An 18378-nucleotide genomic window follows, 5' to 3' on the forward strand; every position below is an offset into this window, starting at 1 on the left:
CTGAAGTTGCTGACGATGTGTTGCTATCAACAGGTATCAGATCCGTCTGATTCCCAGCGCAGGGAGGGGAGGCTGGGCAAGGTGCGTGATTTCATTGAAAACAAATGAAATACAGTCCGCTTAGCCAAGTCCCATGTGCTGTCAGTAAACATCAAATCCAGTCTGATTGGACACTAATCCCTCAGGTCCAATGCTTTCCGCAGAGTCACCACGCAACTGCTGCCCAATGTGCTCTGAAATGTCCCTGATGCCCTCTGTTACTGCTTTGCTGTCCTTGATTTGGGATTACTCAGACCTGCTGTCTATAAAGCGACTGAAGGGCATCAAAAATCCTAAAAATCTGAGAATGGAGAATATTGTAAACAACCAATTTTCCCTCCAACGCTAGAGTTGTCTGCTCTGTTGAGTGGATGAGAAAACATCAAATCCAGAACTTGCAGTTATTTCAACTCTATATGAATATTTATAATTTAACTTTATAAATCCTCATTTTGCTGAAATACCCCGCCCCCACCCCCCAATTTTAAGCAAATCTCTTCTGATCTCGCTCCCTTAAAGAGACTCAGTAATCTGGATTTGTCCCCTTGATATAAAAAGTAAAACACTGGGGGGTGTGTGCATATGTTTGTAAAGTGGGGGATGGGTCTTTATGCAGCAGCATTTAATCCAAACTACCATTGCTTTTTAAAAACCTTTGCTTGCTGACAAGAACAAGAAACAGAAGGCTAACTCTCTCCATATAATGATTTTATTTAAGGTTTTTGATGACCCATAGATTTGCATGTAGCCAACAGGAGGTAAGTTACCTTACATCCTGAATGGAAGCTTATCCTTTTTGGCCTCTTGTGTATTAATGCATGTAAACAAAATATGACGTGTCCATTTCCATCCAAATTTAGTCACATTTCTTGATGTGGCCATATAGATGACTCGTATTTTGACCTGAAAAACGCAATCGCCACATTTCTTTGGAATTAAATAGAATGAAAATCTTAAAAATCCTGCTACAACCCTGTGAAATTTAAAAGCAAGTGTGTTGCTGGCACAAATATCTTGTTTAATCAATGTTACATAATAATTATAGGAAGAGATCAGAGAAGAAGCTGTCTATTCTGTTCTGTCGGGTTCTTTTTCTTGCAAGATCACAGAGAAAAGATGCAGATGATGGATTCTTTTCCGGTTGCGAGGGAGAAACTATTACCCTACTTGATGTGAAAAAAGATATTTAAATATGAAAACAATAAAAGTAAAGCATCACAAAGATCAAAGTAAAACTTGGAAGCACAGTTAAGGCTAAAAGACAATTTTTTTTTATTTGTTTTATTCAGTTAGGCAGGTAGAGTTTTACTGTCGAGCTTAAATTTAGTGATGGCAACACAAAATGTCTGTTCATACTCCTTTGCCGTTTTTTCATTTTGTTACAGTTGTCCTACCAACAGAATCTGCCACCTAAGCTTTGGATCCCCGCAGCTCCTCCAGAGTTACCATGGACCTCCTGGCTGTGTTGAATTTTACTCTTTCCATTTTTGTATGACCAATTCTGATAATACCAGGTCAAAGGTAGCTGAATATAACAGTAAGACACTTTTCAAATTTATTTTGAACCAATCCTGAAAAGCATTTATCTTTTTTCTACCTATTTTACCACATAGCCTAACAAAATACATAGGTTTTTGTGCTTGAATTGTGACAAATGTTCAAGGGTTATAAATACTTTTGTACACTATATGTGCACGCACGTAGATGTGTGCAGATGCTTTCGCTTTTTATAAAGTTCACACTTATTATAACATTATTGACTCCAAGTTGTTATACAAAACAAGCTGATTTAAAAAAAAAATAGTTTCAGCCTCGCAGCCTTTTGACCCTGTTCTGCTCGTCTTCTGGCACGCAAAGACTGCAATGGCTGCGGTCCTTCATTTACATCCCTTTTCATTTGCATTTGTAATCCCTCACTAAAGCCTTGGCCCATACATGAATAAAACTCACACGCTAACTCAAAGCGAACGCTGGCCTTCAGCAGAAATAAAAACAACTGTCTCCTCTAGTGAAACGAGTCACGTAGCAAAGACACGGTTTGAATGGTAAACACACTAACGTATGCATGAGCATGTGGCAGGGGGTGCTAACTGAAAATTAGATCATAATACCTATACGGCTGCAGAGAATGATACATTCAGATAAACTGCAATGCACATTTAACAGTATGCACATAGCTGCTGCTTTTGTGAACCCAGTTAGAATATTTGCCTCTGAAAGCTCCTCTATGGAGACAAAATGGACTCTAAATGCAAGTCATTGACAGTGCAGCTATTATTTTTCTAAATAGTAAACATGTATGTTGGGTTAAACCAAAATTTTTTCTGTAGCTGTTCCTTTGCATCGGCTATGTTGCCATATGCCCTTCTCTCTCTTTCCTGATCCAAGAAGGTCACATGTCATTATAATACTTCATAGCTGATGAGTTCACTCCTAAACCACACTTTTCCAGGAGCTCAATTCTAACTTCAAATAACCTCTGAGCGCCACGCACGTGTGAGCTCAAACAAAGGTGTGACACTGGACACATGCAGAACAAACAGCCACACTTTTACATTTTATTTCTAGCACAATTGTATGTACCAGAATTATTTCAAACACCACCATTTCAACATTTGCAATGGAAACCAAATATTTAAATCCATTGATTAAAATGACACAAAACCTTTTTTTTTAACTGTCTGACATTAAATCAGTCTTAATTTTCCTGTTTTAGGTCAACCCAGATTAACCAACATTTTTTCTAAATCCCTGAAAAAAAAAAAAAAGAGAACAAAATAACTTTCTCCAAAGTCAGACGTTTACTGTATGTGTGCTGAGATACCTTTAAACAATTTGGCCACGTCTAGATGATGATGATGATGTCATAGCACTGCAAGTCTCTTTTAATTCAAGACATCAGAGTTAAATAGAGGTATACCTTTGGATCTGTTAAGCAATATCCTAAACACATTGCTCCCTTGTGTGACATCATGGGAAAAACAAAATAAAGACATCAGGAAGAGAATTGTTGACCTCCACAAGTCTGTTTCATCAATGAGTACAATTTTCAAATGCCTGAACATGTGAAAAGCTTCTGTGACGATACTCAAAACATTTGGCCCAGATAAAAAAAAGTCCACCAAACAAAATGGAAATGTATGTAAATTTCAGATTTCAATAAAAGTATTTAAAAATGTTTCTCTCATTTTGCCATTTTTCAAATAGACATTTTCTTTCTAATTGTGCTTTAAAATAGAAAAAGTCACATAGTCACAAATCAAGGTTACATGTCTTTAATATAGTGTCTGTAAATATCTGGTTTAATTTGTATCTATTTGGGCCGTTCTTCCTTTGTTTCCCTAGCTTTTCAGTTTCCTCACAGCTTTCCCTTAAAGCTTGTATGAGATGTTGTGGGTTTTGAGGGGAGGTTGGAACAGGCCCATAGGTGGGGAGAGTTGTTTCATGGGAAAGGGAATAAACTGTTCCAAATGCTACGCAGATGACTTCATACCAGAGCTAGATGCCAGAACATGAGGCAGAAAACAAGAGATGGAAGCAAATAGGAGAATCAGGAAACGTTTCCCACTTCTATCTCTCTTAATCTATCTCCTGTTTAATATTTGTAAAGATAAATACTTGTCCCCATTGTATTTTAGTGTGACTGCTCACTTCACTTAAAATGGTTCATAAAAAAAATCTTCCTGCAGTTCAAATAACAAAAAAAAACCAATATGCACCATTGAGCATTACCACATCACAACTGAGATCATGACAAATTCCACTACCCCACCTTGTGGTGTTTGCTTTCAATCACAAACCAACAGCTGGGATGCCGGGAGGGAAGCTTTCACCCTGCGACTTACATCACGTCGCAGCACCTCTCACATCCCATCCCTGCCTGGATTAGTCGGTTAGCTCTGGCTAAATGGCAACGACTTTGCACCGCCCAAGCCAAATTGCATGCTGGGTACGCAGATGGAGCAGACAGAAGGAGGAGCAGACAGAGAGTTGGAGGGAAGGGGGAGAGGGGGTATGGGAGTATAAGAACGGAAGCCGGGAGCAGATGTTTGTCATATTCACCTTATTGTTGTTACACTCTTGTTGGTACTTTATCAATCACACAGCAGAAGCAGCAATTCTAATGTTTAAGAAGGGGGTAATAAAACCAAACAATTCTTCTTTGTTAGCTTTGTTAGAGGATTTGCAGGAAATTAATAGAATTTACAGATTGCTACTCATCAGCAGGGTTGAATCACTTTCAGTACATGCTCTCATAAAGTCTTAATTGTTCTGTTTGATTAGAATAGTTTCTCAATCCTGTGTGATTCCATGCAAAAACAAAGACAAATACAAATAAAGGGGAATAAAAAAGGCGCAACAACCATTGCATTGGTCTACACACACTTAAACTAACATTTTGTTGAACCACATTTTGATTCAATTTCAGTGTTCAGTCTTCTTTGGTAGTCTAGAAGCAGTTATTTGCAAAAGTTCTCCAAATCTATGAAATTGTGAAGACATCTCTTGTCCACAGCCTTCTCCTGGTGACCCCACAGGTTTTCTTTCAGACTTAGATTTGGGCTCTAGCGATGCCATTCCAAAACCTGAATGTTCCTCTGCCAAAGTTTTTCTTTTCTTGATTTGTCAGTCAGTCAGTCAGTCATTTTCTACCGCTTATTCCATAGTGGGTCACGGGGGAGCTGGTGCCTATCTCCAGCAGTCTATGGGCGAGAGGCAAGGTACACCCTGGACAGGTCACCAGTCCATCGCAGGGCAACACACAAACAACCATGCACACACTCATTCATACACCTAAGGTCAATTTAGAGAGACCAATTAACCTAACAGGCATGTCTTTGGACTGTGGGAGGAAGCCGGAGTACCCGGTGAGAACCCACGCATGCACAGGGAGAACATGATTGATTTGTAAGTATACCTAAACTCACACTCATGCTAAAAAATAGATTCCCTACTCATCTTCAGTTTTCTGGCAAACACTTGAAGGGTTTGGGTCAAAGTTAAAGTTGCAAAATGTGTCAAATTTTGTCATCACAGAATCAGTGTGTGAAATATTGCATTTGTAAACAACTGCTTGGATGGAATATTTGGTTGGATATTTTAATTTAAATGTTGGGCATTCAAGCTTTGCATATCAGTAATGTAGTTGGCCATTTGGATGGAATCTTAATGTCCACACTGGATGTACAGGGGTTGGACAATGAAACTGAAACACCTGGTTTTAGACCACAATAATTTATTAGTATGGTGTAGGGCCTCCTTTTGCAGCGAATACAGTGTCAATTTGTCTTGACATATACAAGTCCTGCACAGTGGTCAGAGGGATTTTAAGCCATTCTTCTTGCAGGATAGTGGCCAGGTCACTACGTGATACTGGAGGAGGAAAACGTTTCCTGACTCACTCCTCTGTTATGATTTGGGGTTGTTTGGATCTTTGGTTTCTGGGTTTTTGTTGGTCTTATTCACAGTTCAAGTTTTGAACTGTGAATAAGTAACTGCGGCAAGTAAGCCCGCATCTTCGTCTGCCACAGCACTGTCTGCCAGGCTCGCTGCAAATCCGCCCATGCCGTCTTTGGTTGCTCCAGCCCATGGCACTGAGTCTTCGCCTGATGAACTGGAGGAGCGGCTAAGGTTCTACGCATGCCAGATAAAGAGCTTCAGGAAGACCAGCCTCATGTATTCCTCTCCTGAGCTGATGGACAGAATCAGGCAGATGGAGAGGGATTATGAGACTGCAGTAAGGCAGTTTTACTGCCGCCGACCTTTGCCCACACCATGTCTGCAGGACAATGCTGCAGTTCAGTCCACGTCATGTCTCCAGAACGGTGGAGCTGCTGCTGCTGCAGAGCAGCCCACACCAGGACTCCGTGGAGCTGCTGCTGCTGAAGAGCAGCCCACGCCAGGACTCCAGGGAGCTGCTGCTGCTGAAGAGCAGCCCACGCCAGGACTCCAGGTAGCTGCTGCTGCAGAGCAGCCCACGCCAGGTCCACAGCCAGGACCACAGCCTGACTCCAGGACAGACACACCACAGCCTGACTCCAGGCTAGACACACCACAGCCTGAGATGACACCTGTCCCTAAGGCAGAGGACGTCGTAAGAGGGACGCCCCGGCTCAAGTCATCAGGGGCCCCGGCGACGCCTCGGCTCATGCCACTGAGAGTCTCGGCGACGCCTCTGCTCACGCCACTGAGGGTCTCGGCGACACCTCAGCTCCTGCTCACGCCACTGAGGGTCTTTGCGACGCCTCAGCCTCTGCGCATGCCACTGAAGGTCTCGGCGACGCCTCAGCCTCTGCGCACGCCACTGAGGGTGTCTGCGATGCCTCAGCCCCTGCTCACATCACCGAGGGTCCCACTGACGCCTCAGCTCCTGTTCCTAGTCTGCAGGGGTTCAGTGAGGAACTGGTCCTCGTTCTGGCCTCTGAGCCCTGTGACAAGGGGTTCGAGGAGGGAACGCCACCGGGCCCTGTTCCTGAGAGGTTCAAGGAACAGTTTGTCCTCGTTCTGGCCTTTGAACCCAGAGACGAGGGTTCGCCAGGTTCTGCTTCAGCCTCCGAGGGTTCGCCAGGCTCTGCTTCGGCCTCCGAGGGTTCGCCTGGCTCTGCTTCAGCCTCCGAGGGTTCGCCTGGCTCTGCTTCAGCCTCCGAGGGTTCGCCTGGCTCCACGCCTTCGGTGTTCCACAGAGTTTCTAGGGGGTCCTCTGCTCTGCTCGGTCGGCCTCCTGACCAACCTGCATGTTCCCGTCGCAGGCCGCCACGGTCTCTACGCTTCTGTCGGCCTCGCTGCCGACCACCCAGAACTCTGTGGTGCAGGCCCGGTCATCCGCCGGAACTCTGTGCCTGCTGGGGACGACCTCCTGGTCGCCCGCCGGAACTTTGTTTTTGTTTTTGCCATGCCTGTCTCGCCTGCCAGTTTGTTGTTTTGTTCTTGCCTCCTGCTGTGAGTGACTTTTTTTGTTATTAAACCTTTTTGCACTTACCATCCTGCTGCCGGCTCATCTGCATTCTGGGGTCCTATATCTCGCAAGCCTTAACATCCTCCAAAACACCCCAAAGTGGCTCAATAATATTTAGATCTGGTGACTGTGCAGGCCATGGGAGATATTCAACCTCACTTTCATGTTCATCAAACCAATCTTTCACCAGTCTTGCTGTGTGTATTGGTGCATTGTCATCCTGATACACGACACCGCCTTCAGGATACAATGTTTCCACCAACAATTTGTCCTCTTTTGAATCTGGTATGTCACCTATAATGTTGTGTGCATTTCAATATTTTGAGCAAAACTGTGCTCTTACCCTGCTAATTGAACCTTCACACTCTGCTCTTACTGGTGCAATGTGCAATCAATGAAGACTGGCTACCAGGCTGGTCCAATTTAGTCATGAAACCTCCCACACTAAAATGACAGGTGTTTCAGTTTCATTGTCCAACCCCTGTATAGTTTAGTTGCAGAGATGCTGAAGCTCATGAAGAGTGGTGGGACGATTCAAAACTACCTGATATTTAGAAATGTTTAGATTTTAGCCACCTTGACAACATTGTCTACCTCTGTTGCAGAGGTAGACTTTGTTGGTGTTCTTTGGGTGATGTTTTGCTGCAAAATTTATCTTTAGGAATTGAAGTACATACATTCTTTAGCCACCTTTTTGTTATTTGTAGCTTAGTACACGTTTGTTATGGAAGAAAGGGCTTCTGTTATTCAACCCTACTCCTTTGTTCAGACTTATGGAGAAAACAGGAGACTGTTGTCAAATGCAGAACATTAAGCTTATTAACCAGAAATTCCTCAAGCTCCTTCGGGTTTAATGTCAGCCTCCTCGCTCCTTCACAAACAAGTTTCTGTTTTGGAGAATAGTCCAGTTTCAGCAATAAGACCCTTGTTCCATATTTTCTCCAATTAATGATAACTGTTTTTACTGGGCCATGATTTACATATAATACCATAGTGTTTTTATGTACAATTCTCCAGACTGATACCTTTTAACATTTTGATCCTTTGTAACCTCTGTGCAAACTATGACTTTAGCTAAATGATGCAACTGAGCAAATGTCAAAGAAAGGCCTACTTGGAACGGTGAACTTTTATACTTAATCAGATTCTCTATAATTGATGGCAGACATGTACCCAAGATGACTGAATGCTGGAATTTAATTAAAAAATGGTTTAAGGGTGTGCACAATTATGCTACAAGATCAGCACAGCTTTTTATTTTCTACATATCTGACATTAACAAAATTGTTTGGATTTTGTTTGAATCAGACAAATGTCACAGCAAATGTCTACAAATAAAGTCAAATGACTCATCTCAGTCTAATGCTTTTACATCGTTTTTTTTCCAAAGACATTCCAATATTTTTTCCAAAGATATATTACGTAAATTAATTCTTTTAACAGAAAAACTAAATGAATTTTTCATTTAAAGAAACAACTTTCAAAGGAAATGAATTTGGGTCTTGTTATGTGCAGCAAGTCATATTCCCTGAAAGCAAACACTAGGTTGTTGTTTGCTAATTAAATAAATCACCATGCTGTGTCCAACTTGTCCATTTTGCTTGTGACAACCATTTCCCCTGGAAAGACCCAATTTGATTCACTTATCTGATAATAAGATACATCTCAACCCAAACACATGGTTCCAGTGTTGCAGATTTGGCTTTTTTCTTTATTTCTGCCAATTGTAATTTGAGGCCTGTTTTTTGCTCAGAACTAAAGTGAATCCTATCAGATGTACTTTTCAAATTTTCACCAGTGAAATCTACATTGCAGCACCATGACCACACATAATGGGAGTAAACAACCACACTGTCTCAGGCATGTCGAATGCAATCGGGCCCACAGACACGTTCCTGCTGGCCACTCATCACAGAGATGTAATCAATGCACGCCGCTGGGAACCAGCTATTGGATTGACACAGTTCTCCTCAAAAAATAAATGGAAATTAGGGGAAGCTGCTCTCGCCGTCTCATCTCCTTGAAACCATGACTGGTTCAAGCAATCACAATCACTCCATAACGTACTTGTTTTTGTCAATACACATGGTATGAACTTTGATTTGTATTTCACGCCTCGGTCCCAACAGTCTGTTTATAGATAATAGTGGGTGGCTTTGACATTATGGTGCAGAACACCCCATGGCTCTGGTTTTAAAATAACCCTTTTTTATATGGCTGAGTGGATTTAATGCTACTGTGAAAACACTGTGATTCACCACCCTCTGATCTTTAAACTTCACTGGTGTGAATCACCCTCTTCTACACATTTTTAAGACCATCTGTGGTGACTAACTATACCAGAAAACAAAAATCCCATTTCCTCTTTAGAGAAGAGACTCCACTGTTGATATGAGAGATGGACTCTGCAGAAGATGTCAGTGGCAGCAAGGGAAACACTGTTATATGATTTAACATATTGCTTAGACAGCACACAATCTTTCCTATTGCACTTTAAAAAAATGGGAAAACAGAGGAGAAATGTGTTTTCAGGCAGGGAAAGGGCTGGTGGTTTGGGGAGTTTTAAGATGCCACATGTGGCTCTCATTCTGAGGATGGAAACAGCAGCATCACCGCTTCATTTAGGAATCTAGGAAATAATTGCAGGCCCAATACAATGAAGAACATTCATCTTTCTGAGAAAATCCACTTAAGTTGAAACCAGCTCATTGTAAAATCAGAAATGATGAAGAATACAATAAAACATTGCCATGGTAACCAACAGCATGTCACGTGTTTGACATAAAGGCAAAAAAACTGCTTTGGACTATTTATTATAGTTGTCTTTATTATCTTAATTTTGAATGAAGAGTTGATAAGAAAAATAAAGAATCAAATAAATCTTTGCAAATTAGGATGCAATTAGACATAGTTCGGAATGAGATTCTCATGGTGTGATAACCTTCAGACATAATCTATATACATGATCTAGTATATAGATCACTAGTGTTATAATATTATGTCTTTAAAAATGTGAAATAAACACCTGCTAAGTTTATTAGTGGTTTTCAAGTAAGACATTTTATTAGTTTCTAAACATGACTAGCATTACATGGGCTGCTCCCTGGCTTTAATACCGTGACTGTTGGTGTTTTTTCCAAACCAGGTATTTTTACAAACAGTAGACTCTTACTTTCCAGCAATTGAGAGAAAATTCTAAATTTCTTTCAGCCTGCTGACTGACAGTGTGCAGTAATAGGTTAGGGGAGAGGCAGCACGGCAATACTTTGCGTTATACTGTCAAAGAAAATTCACCATTCACTGCACTTTCTCTGGCATCTTTATTAAATGAATCTAAAATGCAGGAACGCATTGGCAACAAATTTCAAAAGCTTTTTGAGACCTTTTAACTTTTTAAAACCTTGGCATACTTTCATACCAGTAATTGGAACCAGCTGTCAAATCTAGGTATATCTCTTAAATGCATTATTTTTTAAATAGCTGGTAATAGTGTTGGGTGGCATTGACCTTCAAAATAGTTATAGCTAGTAATTCTTCAAATTACACATCACATCATAGATCAAAGTGGTACAATAAATCGAATAATGGCTTGAAGAAATGATGCATTTAGTTAACATTCCCCGGTAAAACAAATTTTTTTAGGGTTGGCCTAGCAACACACACAGCAGACCAGGTGCTGTTACATTTCTGTTAACTTTGTGGATCACAGTAAGCTCTGCTTCTCTTAGTTCCTCTATGGATTCTCCCGCTCATCACATAAGTTTTTCTCTGTCAGAGAGCTCCTGATGTTATCTTCTCTCTTCTCAGCGTCTGACAGAGTCTACTCTATTGTAAATGGCTGTGAGGGTAATAAAAGGTCTTATTTTGATAGAATTGTTAGTTGTTTGACAGATTTAATCAGGTAATAATGTGTTAATGCTAAAATGCAGTGAGCAGTGGGAATAAAGCAGGGTAACATAGAGGAATGACTGTCTATACCTTGAAAAGTGCAACATTTACTGCTCACCCGCCTTCCTAAACAGTGTCACTATAGAGAAACTAAAACCGCTACACACCTCAAGTGGCAGTAAAACAAGAATCTAGGAAGTATAGTTTTTATGATGAATGTGGCCCAGTTTCAGTAATAGTATACAGCTGCAGACTCTAGACATGACTGTAAAGCGCAGCCTGACACCTGTTCCAGTTCGTGGATGACGTTACTTCCGGTTGCGCAGGCGAATAGTAAACTTCTTCAACTTCTCTTTCAGTTCACCGTTATGCATAGACTAATAAACCATACATAATCTGACAACATAACAATGTACTTGGTACTTAAATTAGGATTAGGGAAAAAGTTTAGAGTCGAGATTAAGTTTTGGTTGGGTTGAGATTTTCTCACGGTTTGGAATGGAGGCTCGAGGTGTGCACACTCACTCATGTGTGCATGGTGGTCTAGGTGGGGGGGGGGGGTCGGGGGGGTCCCCGTTCAGTGCATTCTACCTGTGTTTTATGCATTGTACTTAGTTGAGAAAGGAAAGAGAAAGAACAGAAGAAGAATGGGAAGGGAAGAGATTAGTCCTGACTCAGTGGGAGCTGAACTAGGTGTTAATCTGGCAGTTGCCAGTATTCCTTACTGCAGTATTTATTCCTGCACTACTTTTAGGAGCTTGTGAATTTAGGGTTAAAGAAGGTTTTGGGGTTTTCTGTTTACGAAAAAGAGCCTGATAATCCTAATGGCATGGCCAGATTACTGTAAAAATAAAGGATTGCATTTTTTAATCTCAGGAAGCCTAGTGGTTGGTTACAAATCCAAATGGCTTAGACCTGTTCATCTTAAATTACCATTTGTGTTGCACAAATATGAAATTTGCCAGTATTAATATTAATAAATATATAAATGCTTGTTGATATTTTTAAGAGACCAGGACCTTTGGGTAAGAATAGGTGGGCTAAGAATTCAAATAAGAAAAAGCTTTTGTTTATAGACCTCTTACAGTCCACTAGTCAACTTTGAAATGGCATTTGACACCAGTGCGCCAAATGTATCAAAGTTAGGGTAGGGTTTAGCACAAACATAAAGATTTTACTGAAAAAGGCCTGGAAGTGGTGGGGGCCTGAGAATATATGGGGCCTTAGAATGTTGCCTGCAGCTGGATACTTCTGGGTGTTCAACATTTCTCCCTTTGCCCCTTTAAGTTTTGGTGTTTTCGTACCCAATAATTAAAATCTACCAAAAGGAGGTCACTTTTTATTAGTTTGGGTTGATCAGTCATGGTAACTTTACCACATTTAATAAGAGTTGACTTTAGTGAACGGGGATCAAAAACACAATCAATGGAAATAGGATGTAATACAAATACCATGCACACCACTCACGTGTAAGGGAACCATGCATATTTTTAGACTGCTGGAGGTAGTTGGAGTACCAGGAGAGAGCCCACGCATGCAAATGGAAAACATGCAACCTCCCTGCAGAATGCCCAATCTTGGATTTGAATCTGGGACCAACAACAAAACTGAGCTACCATGCGGCCTATTACATTTGCTGGAGTTTTTCAAATTTAAATCAGTACTGGTTGAATCTAGATAACAGAGAAAATATGCAGGGATAATTTTGTGCAACACAAAACAGCAACCAAGATCTGACACACTTCCAGCAGTTCCTGTTAACATGTAAGAGAAAAATAGGCAAAGGGAAAATATCTTTCTTGGTGTTCCTATCTATTTAAAACACATAAATATGCAAATTCCCTTGTGCACACATATCAGTCCCACAACCCTTGCTTCACTCTATTACAAACTCCTTTCTTCATCTCTTCAGCAATCTGGTAACATCAAATTCAGGTCTCATTTGACTTTCAACCAGGCATCCTTTACCTCCTACACACACGCACACACACTGCTGCTCTGCTAGACATCCATCCTATTATGTCGGAAGCCTTAGCCAGTCTCAGGGCTTCCTCTGACACCGGCAACGCACCAACAGTCCCATTCTGAAAAGCTTGTTGCAGACTTTTAGCAGTGAAGACAAAACAAATAAATACATTCAATCCCATATGCCATCAAAGTGATCAATTTGCACATTCAGATCGAACACATCCAAGGAGAAAGAAGAGCAACTCACCTTCACAGATCCTGTCCAGCCGTTGCCGTTTCACTTTATGTTTGTCAACCAGGGCCATCCTGTCCTAACTCTGAATGCACTCTCCTCTCTGGATTTTAGGTTTAAAGCTCCAATCCACAATAAGTTATATTCTTGATGTTTTATATCTGAAACATAAGGAAGCAGGTACAAACATAATTCGTTTCAGTTTTTGATTTTTTTGTGAGGGAGCACACATGCCACAACATGTTACAAAAATGGTACCATTTGATGTTTTGTAGTAGAGTTAATATAAAACTAATTTACATACGCTGCGCCCTTGGGATGGCACAATCCAAATAAACTGTGACTTAAAGTGACATATAACGGGGGCTGAAGCATAATTCTAAATTACGCAATGCAAAACATCACTTGCACTGTATGAGAAATGCATGATGCGTAAATTAAAGATGCAGGAATGTGCTTGCAGTGCATAAGCCAATTAAATCCACAGCAGAGTTAGTTAAATTATTAAGCTTACTGAAAATTAATCAATAACTGGAAACCTTGATAGTAATTGAAAGTAATCAAACTGCTTTAATTTTTAAAAAGATCCTGAAATATTCCACAGAGAAGTTCACCACTAGAGGGAGTACCATCTGAAAGATACCCAGTCATTTGGATCCAATTTGGAAATTTCAACCAGTCTCTTATCAAACTGAAAATAACACAAGCAGGAAAAAACCAGAACGAATAAAAAATCTTATAAATCATCATGGATCAGTGGCACTACATAAAACTATTTCCTAATTGGTTCCTGCAAAAGCATGGGAGATGCTGGGATTTATTTCTGTTTTAGTAGAGAAAGATGAGACAGACAAGCACAGACAGAAGTTGGCACAAGGAAGCACACACACCCACACCCACACACACACACGAAGACAAAAACTGGCAAGCAGAAATGTGGGCTCACACACATACACAAACGAAGGGCAACTAGTCACACAGAGGAATGTGGGTCAGTTAGTCAGCAGACAGGAGGAGGTAGTATCAGCAGAATAAAGACATAAAAGAGGGATGGTGGGAGGGAGAGGAAAGTACTAGAAAATCATAATCTAACAGGATGAGTTCAATGCGACCTCCTCCTACATTAAACTGGCTGCTCTGTAAGCGCTTTTGCGTTTTTGACCTCTGTTTCATGATGGGTTCGTCCTGCGGGCCTGGTCCTAAATGCACTTCCACAAATTGACTGTTTACAGAATATGGTTTTAACATGTATTGATATGTGCAATTTGAATACATTTGTTCATCACTGTTACGTCTCACTGGTATGCATGGCAGGCCAAAACACTAAATCTAAGTGATACATTAATGTTTTATTTTAATATTGACAGTAACTAATGTAACTTAAAAACAAGCCGAACTATAAGTGCTAAATTTTCAATATTTTGTTAACCAAACACATTTCAGCTTGAAGCGATGCCTTGGCTTTCCTCCTCCACAGAGTATGCCTCTGCCAAAGACCCACATGTTGGAGTCAGAGGAGAAGTAAATGAGCAAATGAGAAAGCAGGAAACAGTCAGTCAGAGGCAGGGCAGTCGCACCGTCTTGTCTATGAATAGACTGAAGAGAATATGGATAGGCCATCTATGGCCTCTGTGCAATATGAACATCAACTTTACAGGTCAAATCAGGTCAAATTTTACATTTACTTGAAAGTCTCCTGGAAAAAAATTACTTTGCTAAAAGCTGCCTACTTTCACAAAAGCAGTAATGAAAGCTGCCCTAGTGATGCTAAAAACTGCTGGAGTCAGGGGGTAGGCAAATTTCAGGATTCGTTTTTTTGTTAAATCCATCCATCCATCCATCCATCCATCCATCCACATCCATCCATCCATCCATCCATCCAATATCTTCTGCTTATCCGTGATTGAGTGGGGGGGGGGGGGCAACAGGTCCTGGGGAGAATCCCAGACATACATCTCCCCAGCTACAGCTTATTCTGGGTATCCCAATGCGTTTCCAAGTCAGATGGGATATATAATCCCTCCAGCGAGTTTTGGGTCTTACCCAAGGTTACCTCTCAGTGGGAAAACCACAGCACACACAGAGTGTCACTGGAAAACCTCCAAAGGGAGGCGCCCAGGGGTCTTCCTGATCAGATTCCTGAACCACTACAACCGACTACTTTCAATGCAGAGAATAAAACGACTTTACTTTGAGCTCCCCTCGAAAACAGAGCCCCTCACCCTATCTCTACAGGCGAGACCTGCCATGCTCTGGAGAAAGCTAATTTTGGCTGCTTGTATGCAGGTTTTCTTGTTCTTTCAGTCATGATAATATCAAATCATCATAGGTTAGGTTTTGGAACAGGCCAGTTAATCGAGAGCTTTGCTTTCTAGCTCAACTCTTTGTTCACCACAACAAACCGGAGCAGTGCCTGTTTTACTGCAGACTAAGGTCTAATCCGTCTTTCCATCTCACGTTCCATCATATACCATCACTTGTGAACAAGATACCTAAACTCCTCTGTTTGAGGCAGAGACTGAACCCCCACCAAGAGGGGGCAGTTCACCTTTTCCGATCAAAAACGATTGCCCAGATTTAGATTAGCTGACTCTCATCCCGACTGCTTCACACTCAGCAGTGAACCACTTCAATTCATGCTGGAGATCGTGACCTGAAGATAACCTGAGGTTCCCAAACCAGACACCCTCTTCTTCACAACAATGCCTTCAGATCCTGTCCATGAACACCACAAACAGCATTGATTAAATATTCAAATTCTATACAATTGATACAAAATATATGCAATTTGAACCTTTCTAAATTGTTCTGATAATATCTACTAGAAAACTGAAAACAGTGGAGAAGCATGACTGTTAAGTTAATTGGTCTCTCTAAATCTTCCTTTGATACAAGTGTATGTGTACATGGTTGTGTTTCTCTGTGTTGTCCCCCCCCCAATGAACCATTGAAATACCCCAAAAAAGCTTCTTAAACAGGAAAACTATGAACAAATGTCTTGAACAGGTAAAACGAACCACATAAGCTAAGAAAAATGACCAGCTCAACACTGTGCATATATTAATTTCCATAAACAAATTCAAGAGATTTGACTCGTGCAAGGAGGTTCCTTCCTTTTTTTCAAAAGTAAAAAAAAGTTAACTTTACTAAGTGGGTTGAAAAGTCAACAGCAACTTTAAGCAAAGCTCTCAGCCAGAGGAGTGCCACAGAGGAAGTATGGTTATCCTGCAGCCCTTAGCACCGTTGCTGCTCCACTGTCGGTTGACTAAGTGCTCTTATGTAACTTAACAATAAAGGGTTTGACCTGAGAGAAAATATGTGCTTAGAGCTGGAGGAGGGAGAGAGTGAAGTGAGGAGAAAGTCACAAACACATGCATAAATGACAAAACTACACAAGCTCCTGGGACTGCCTGGCTCAGTGTGCAGAGGCCGCACTCACTGCCTAACTCTGTTAGTCATGGTCGGGTACATATGTTCGCAGGTTCCCTGACAAGGCTGTGAATGTCACCAGAGTGTGATCAAACCACAGCTGACTGATCTGAGTGATGCAAAGCTCATGATATTCTTGATAATAGATTTATTCCAGTCTTTGACAGGCAACATTTTCACTATGTGGGCTCAGACATCCCCATAATTGTAAATGCTGTATTTTTGACAGTTGAAAAGAACGTTCATCCACAAATGTTACGTAACTTCAAAACCTTTCCTTTCTTAGTAGCATTTAATCTACATGATGTGCTCTGTACAACCTGCTGTGAACTATAAAGGTGTTAATAAGATGTCTTTTACCTTTTTTGAATTGTCTGTCTAGAGTCATACAACACAAGCATGGTAGATGCTCATGTTTGTTCTGTAGGAAACTGTACTCTTCCTGCACTACAGACTAATTCATAGCTTGAAGCATAAAGTCCAGCAATGTAACAGGTTTATAAAAGGTGGATTCTTGAAGCTTGGTATGTTTCTCCTTCTGAAATGTCGGTTTTTTTTTTTCATTTAGTAACAGTACTATGTTGGATGGGGAGTGTCAGAGCAGTTAGTGGCTCTCTAAGAGCTATGCTGCATGTTGCACCTGTTTAATCCCTCCATAAAGTTTAAAATTCATGAAGTACTTCCCCAATGTGACACATTTCAGAAGCAGAAAAACAATTTCTACTTCACAAACAAGTCACACCTGCGTTTTCCAGTCGTTTTGAAATGAAAGCACAATAAGAAAAGCAGCTCCGGAGATTTTGTTGAGGTTGGTAGCAGCAGGAGGGAGGTGAAGGTGAAATAAAGAGATGTGCTTTTACAACTGAGGCCATGTATAATGGCATCATGCTCCCCAAAAAAAGAAACATGAGTTTTTGTGGAACAGCCTGAGCTTACCCACTGCTACACACACACACATATGTTGACCTTAAAATGAAAATCTAATCAGATTTTAGAGCAGAAACCCTAAAAAATGAAACAACTAGAATTGTGGCTTTAAAAGAACAAACAGCCCAAAGCTTGAAGGCGAGCTTATGCTACAGCTATGCTGACAGATAGCTCTAGCAAAGTCAGCAGCCAGATCACTGAGGCCTGGTGGGTGTTGTTTGTGAGCACAAAGTTTCCCATTGTTTCATCATTGTCTTTACTTTTCATGTGCTTCCTGTCAGTCAAGACATCTGCTGACCTCTGCAGTTCATGTTATATATATAATACAATAACCAACAGTTACCAAGTTAATTGATCAGTAACCAACAGCTGAATTAATTATTGTGGTTCAGCCCACGATTATTAATTGCAGCTGTGACATGTTTTTCTCTGTGACTGAGCCAATTAAACAGCAGATTGTATATCAGCATTTTGACTCTGTTTCCATACATCATATTAGCTTTGTCTTGAAGTGATAGTGATAACTGTGCTAAGTTAGTGGCTTCAATCCAAAGCTCTGTATTACAGAATTTACTGCTTGTATTTTATTTAACCAACTGGGGAACATGTATTTTCTCAGCAACAGCTAGCAGTGATCGGGGAAAGAAAGAAAACACAAACAAAAAGATCTTAAAATATCAAAAGATTTTAGTGCAGCTAGAATCAAGTATTGTCAGGTAGGTGATGACAGAGCAGCAGCTTCACTGTCCGCAAACATTTGTGCTGCCTAAGTTAAAAGGCATAAGTGAGAATGTAGTATTGACACAGAGAAACGTTCAACACTTCTGCATATAAAACCACATGACATAAATCCTGTTCTGTAAAATATACACATATGGAACTTTTTCTGCAACATAGTTGCTTGATTTAAAAGAGTATGAAGTGTAAAGTGTTAACTTCC

The 18378-nt window shown here is 40.8% G+C and overlaps 1 protein-coding gene across 3 annotated transcripts in view; it reads right to left on the minus strand.

Annotated features, from left to right (window-relative positions):
- The window catches only part of LOC124858871 (C-terminal-binding protein 2-like), an 87503-nt gene that overhangs the window by 47464 nt on the left and 21661 nt on the right, over positions 1–18378 (minus strand). For all 3 annotated transcript variants that reach the window (XM_047351167.1, XM_047351165.1, XM_047351170.1), the window contains exon 2: positions 13098–13243. In XM_047351167.1, coding sequence (XP_047207123.1) covers positions 13098–13155 — 58 coding nt within the window. In that variant the 5' untranslated portion in view covers positions 13156–13243. The remainder of the gene's footprint in view (positions 1–13097; positions 13244–18378) is intronic.

Source organism: Girardinichthys multiradiatus, chromosome 22, assembly GCF_021462225.1.
Source record: "Girardinichthys multiradiatus isolate DD_20200921_A chromosome 22, DD_fGirMul_XY1, whole genome shotgun sequence".
Lineage (NCBI taxonomy): Eukaryota > Metazoa > Chordata > Actinopteri > Cyprinodontiformes > Goodeidae > Girardinichthys > Girardinichthys multiradiatus.